The sequence below is a fragment of the Myotis lucifugus genome, unplaced genomic scaffold (genome assembly GCF_000147115.1).
Source record: "Myotis lucifugus unplaced genomic scaffold, Myoluc2.0 scaffold_180, whole genome shotgun sequence".
Classification (NCBI taxonomy): domain Eukaryota; kingdom Metazoa; phylum Chordata; class Mammalia; order Chiroptera; family Vespertilionidae; genus Myotis; species Myotis lucifugus.
The window spans coordinates 1,183,266-1,188,362 of record NW_005871228.1 but is presented as its reverse complement, the minus strand read 5'-3'; the positions used below and the strand labels follow the sequence as shown (position 1 = coordinate 1,188,362).

At 48.3% G+C, this 5,097-nt stretch overlaps 1 protein-coding gene across 1 annotated transcript in view; it reads left to right on the top strand.

The window, feature by feature from the left end:
- GALNT12 (polypeptide N-acetylgalactosaminyltransferase 12) overlaps positions 1-5,097 on the top strand; it is a 28,023-nt gene that overhangs the window by 1,450 nt on the left and 21,476 nt on the right. The window contains 2 exon segments of the mRNA XM_006096508.3: positions 19-168; positions 170-252. Of these exon segments, the coding sequence (XP_006096570.2) occupies positions 19-168; positions 170-252 (233 nt within the window).

Below are 5,097 nucleotides of genomic sequence, written 5' to 3'. Positions count from 1 at the left end.
CGCCAACGTGGGGCCAAGACGGCCGAGCCGAGACCCTGCGGCACCCCGCGCTCCGGCCGGCGCGACCCGGTCCTGCCGCGGCCACCGTGCCGGAGGACGCCTTGGGCCGCCCGGGGCGAGGCGGTGCGGCTGCAGCTGGAGGGCGAGGAACTGCGGCTGCAGGAGGAGAAGCGTGCGGCTGCATCAGATCAACACCTACCTTAGCGACCGCATCTCGCTGCACCGCCGCCTGCCGGAGCGCTGGAACCCGCTGTGAGTCCGCAGGTGGCCGGAGGAGCCTTGCCCGCGGAGTCCGGGCGCCTCAGTTTCCGCATCTGTGGAGTGGCCTGGTGGCCGTGGGGTCTCCAAGTACCTGGGGGTTGCGCGTCTTACTGAGTCTTTCTCGGAACTTGGCCGTGGAAGGGTTCACATGGGGGGAGGGGCGCAAGAAAGTTTTAAAAAATGAACACAGAAAAAATGTCAGAAATTGAGGAATCTGTTCCTCTGTGGTCTCTTGGCTCTCTCCCTCTTCAAAAGGTCTGTCATTTGGTCCAGAAAAGTGGGGGTTGGGGCTAAGCCGACAGGTTTAAGATGAGACCCCCCCATTGGGTGCCCTTCCTGGGCCCCACAGCACCCTCAGTGCAGCTCTGCCGGTATCTTCCTGCCTTTGCAAAGCCAAGGACTCCTGGGTTTCAAGACAGGCTCCATTTAGTTATGCGTGCGCCTGGGCCATGAAGGATTCCAGCCACGTCAGAGGCTGCAATCCACCTTCCCTCTCACCTGAGCATTAGGAGGAGGAAGGCAGGTAGGAGTGGCTGGTGGGAAGGGCGCCTTCTGGCGGTGGTCGAGCCCACTTCACTCCTGTGGGTGGTGCAGGCCCAGAGCCTGTGTGGTCAAAGGCCCAATTCCTACTGGGGCTGCTGGCTGGGCGCTTGGTGCCCACTGCCCAGGTTTCGAGAAGGGAACAGCTGGCAGGAGGACAGCCCTTCTGGCCTTCTCTCTCTTTTCCTCAGTTGGTGGGAATCTTCCAGTTCCCTGCTTGATCCCCTCCTTAAAGACTGAGGAAAAGGGAGCTCATAGTTGGGCAGCCTGCTGTGTGTATCAGGCACCTGCTACCCCTCCCTGATCCTTGTCTTTCCTAATTTACAGGCGTGGAAATAGGCCCAGAGAGGACAGGTGACAACTAGGAAGTGGTGGAACTTGGGGGGAGGTGACCCTCTTGGTTCCCTTGGCACTGATTTCCGGATTTAAGGGACCTGCTCTGTGGATCCTTGGCCAGAGAGAGAATGAATGTCTGCACGAGGTGGCCCTACCTCTGCAAAGTTTGGATGGACTTGCACCTCCCTATTTTTGGGGATCTGTTCACGTCTAGCCTCCTGCTTTTGCCTGAGGCATTTTCCCTGTTAATCTTTTTGAGAAGTTTGTTGGGACTGGTAGTAGTAGTTCCCTCCACTTCATCCAAATGGCTGAATGCATGTTTATCTCTTTGAAACCCAAGGGTGCTCACTGAGTGACAGTCTAGGGCAGTGGTCGGCAAACTGCGGCTCGCGAGCCACATGCGGCTCTTTGGCCCCTTGAGTGTGGCTCTTCCACAAAATACCACGTGGGGGCGCACACGTACAGTGCGATTGAAACTTCTTGGCCCATGCGCAGAAGTCGGTATTTTGTGGAAGAGCCACACTCAAGGGGCCAAAGAGCCGCATGTGGCTTGCGAGCCGCAGTTTGCCGACCACTGGTAGGGGAAGCTTTCTAGGGTTCAAACCCAGCCCATGTGAGATAAAATTCTCACTCTTTTGTTCATCAGCTCTGTGATCTTAAGCAAGCTATCTAGCTTCTCTGAGCCTGTTTCCTTATCTGCAAAATAGGGAATGAGTAGCCCTGGCTGGTGTGCGCAGTGGGTAGAGTGTTGGCCTGAGAACCAAAGGGTCATGGGTTCAGTTCCTGCAGGTTCATCCCCAGCCCCCTCATGCAGGAAGCAATCTCTCTCTCTCTCTCTCTCTCTCTCTCTCTCTCTCTCCCTTTCCCTCCCTCCCTCTCTCCCTTCCCCTCCCTCCCTCTCTCCCCTCCCCCCCCTCCCTTCCACTCTCTCTGAAAATCCTTGGGTGAGGATTAACAACAACAACAAAAAAATGGGGAATGAGTAAAAAGACCCAACCTAGGCAGTAATAAAGCACCTAACACCTGGGAACACACTGTGCACTCAATTCTTGTTAGTTTTCCTCTCTTCCCTGTTGCTAACAATTTACTCAGGAGGCACCTTCTAAGAGTCATCTAGGGATTGGTCATAAAATTTTTCTTTTCTGGATTCCTACTTCCTTTATTGTCCCAGTTGTGAAATAGCTTTGGGACACTGTGGGTGACCTATGGGCTATGGTATCCTGTCTCCATGGTGACGCAGCTGCCCTGTGTCCTATCAGGATTTGCTTATAGATCCTGCTGTGGCATTGACCCTGGGAAGTTAATCCAAACCCAGCATGATAAGGAGTCTGAATACCTCCAGCCTTTAATTCCTGCTGCAAGGCCTGTTGGGTTATTCTTGCCTAGCTGGAGAGAAAGGTATGCTTATCTCTGTTGGGCTCAGCGTGGCCAAGCCTTGAGGTATAACTTTGGTGTGGCCAATAGTGTCAGGGCCTTTCTTGGTGACTCACTTTTATAGTTCATACAGGGGTGAGGACTTAATCAGGCTCTTTAGATTTAGCCTGAGGAATGGCAGATTATGAGTTCACAGTCTGCATGGGAGAGATGGTCCCTTGGGAATCTAATTAATTAGCAGAGGGATTGTTAAGAAGCTTGAATGTTACAGGAGGGAAGACCCTGAGGCAGCATCCAGTCTCAACTAAGAAGCCAAGTTAACACTCAGATCTGGGGAGAGCTGATCTAGAACCTAAATGGGTTTTTTTTTGTTGTTAATCCTCACCTGAGGATGTTTTTCCATTGATTTTTAGAGAGAGTGGAAGTAGAGAGGAAGGGAGGGAGGGGAGAGAGAGAGAGAGAGAGAAACATTGATGTGAGAGACACATCTATTGGTTGCCTCCCACACGCTCCGGGACCTAGGCCAAGGTTCAAACCTGACACCCAGGTATGTGCCCTTCTTTGGCCAGGAATAGAACCCGTGACACTTTGGTACATGAGCCTATGCTCTAACCCTTGAGCCACACCAGCCATGTTTAGAACTCAGATCTTTTATTCTCTCCTCCCTTTTGGGTGGAGTCAATTATCTGTTTTAATTATAAAAACAATAGATGTTCAAAAAATAAAAATCACCTATAAACTTACCATCCTGGGGAGAATCACTGTTAACATTTTGCTGTCATCCTAGATTTTTCCAGGTATGGAAATAGATTTTGAAAATATACATATGGGCCCTGGCCAGTTGCTCAGTGGTTAGAGCATTATCCCGTGGACTGCAGGGGTCGGGTTCAAATTCCTTCAGGTTTGATTCCAGACTGATAGAAAAACTTAGGAGTGTTGGTTCTAACTCCTTAAAACAGTGGTTCTCAACCTGTGGGTTGAGACCCCTTTGGGGGTCGAACGACCCTTTCACAGGGGTCACCTAAGACCATCGGAAAACACATAATATAATTACATATTGTTTTTGTGATTAATCACTATGCTTTAATTATGTTCAATTTGTAACAATGAAAATACATCCTGCATATCAGATATTTACATGACGATTCATAACAGTAGCAAAATTACAGTTATGAAGTAGCAACGAAAATAATTTTATGGTTGGGGGTCACCACAACATGAGGAATTGTATTAAAGGGTCGCGGCATTAGGAAGGTTGAGAACCACTGCCTTAAAACTTGTTGTAGACCCCAGCTGGTCTGAGTCTAATACTTTACATGCCAGTGGATTAGAGCACAGCTTTATTTTTGTTCATTATAGCACCGAATCAAGGAGGAAGAGGTGGAGGATGACAAGCAATCCTTGCATGGTGATATAGTTTAGGGTTTGCAAAACCCTTTAACAACTCCCATATCATTTGAGCATAGCGTGGAGAGGGAACTTTCACTCTGAGATGGCAGCCGGCCAAAGTGGGAAGCCAGATAGCTGGGTTTGTGGCCTTTGGAGACTTAAAAAGATTGATTTCAGAGACCATCCCCAGAACAATTAAATATAATTTTCTGTGGGTAGAGCCTAGGGCTAGGCTAAGGCTGATGTCAACTAGTGTTGAAAGCTACTGGCTGAGAGCCTAAAGATTTCTCACTCAGAAGATTAAGGGTGGGTGCTTTGGAGGGTGTGGGAGAATACCAGAAGTAGACAAAGTGGGGATTAAAAACAGACCAAGTGCAGTTGAAACTAGTGCTGACATCACAGTCATTGGAAGGTGTGTCACAAGTGAGTGATTGCTAACAATTTTGCACTCCCAATATTTGCCGAAAGTGTTCGTTTTCCTAGGTCAGAGAAGCCTTGAGATCATCACTAGAATGTCATCCTCATTTGTGTTCTGACTCATTTAGCCAGAGAGAAAAGTTGAGTGACAGTGCATTTTCATGGGCACTTGGGTGAGGATGACACACGTAAGAACATCGGGCGTTCTCTGCCATAGCAGAGGAGTTTGAACCACTGGTTAGGAAAGTGTCTAAATAATATACAGCTATTTGCATTTTTTAAATGCTTGCTCTGGTTTTAGCCTTATCAATACTGTAATTGCTGATGTTACTAAGTTTAGGGATCAGGATTTGGGTGCTGGGATGACAGTCTCAAAATAGCTCAAATTAGCTAATTTAGCAAAAGTGTTTGTGTCTTGCAGGGGTTGGCAGGAGGGAGTTGGTTAGAATTTCACTTTTTGCAGGGAGATAGCCTGCTTGTCTATTTTGATAACATTATCTTTGGAAAAACATCACACATAGTGTGGAGATTAGACTGATGCTTCTTTTGCTTCTCCAACAAGGCTGTAAACTGCGAGATATTTTATTCTTATTAGATTCATCATGTGGCCGTCAGAGTGGCACCTTTTCTTTGAATCAGTTCTTTAAGTTTAGAACGTGTTTAGTTTTGTTAGTATTTCCATGATACCTTTTCCCACTCACGCTGTGTAATTATGTTTGAAGTGTGTCTCTAGCATATTGAATTTTGTGTTTGTTTGTTTTAAAATTCAGACTGACAGTC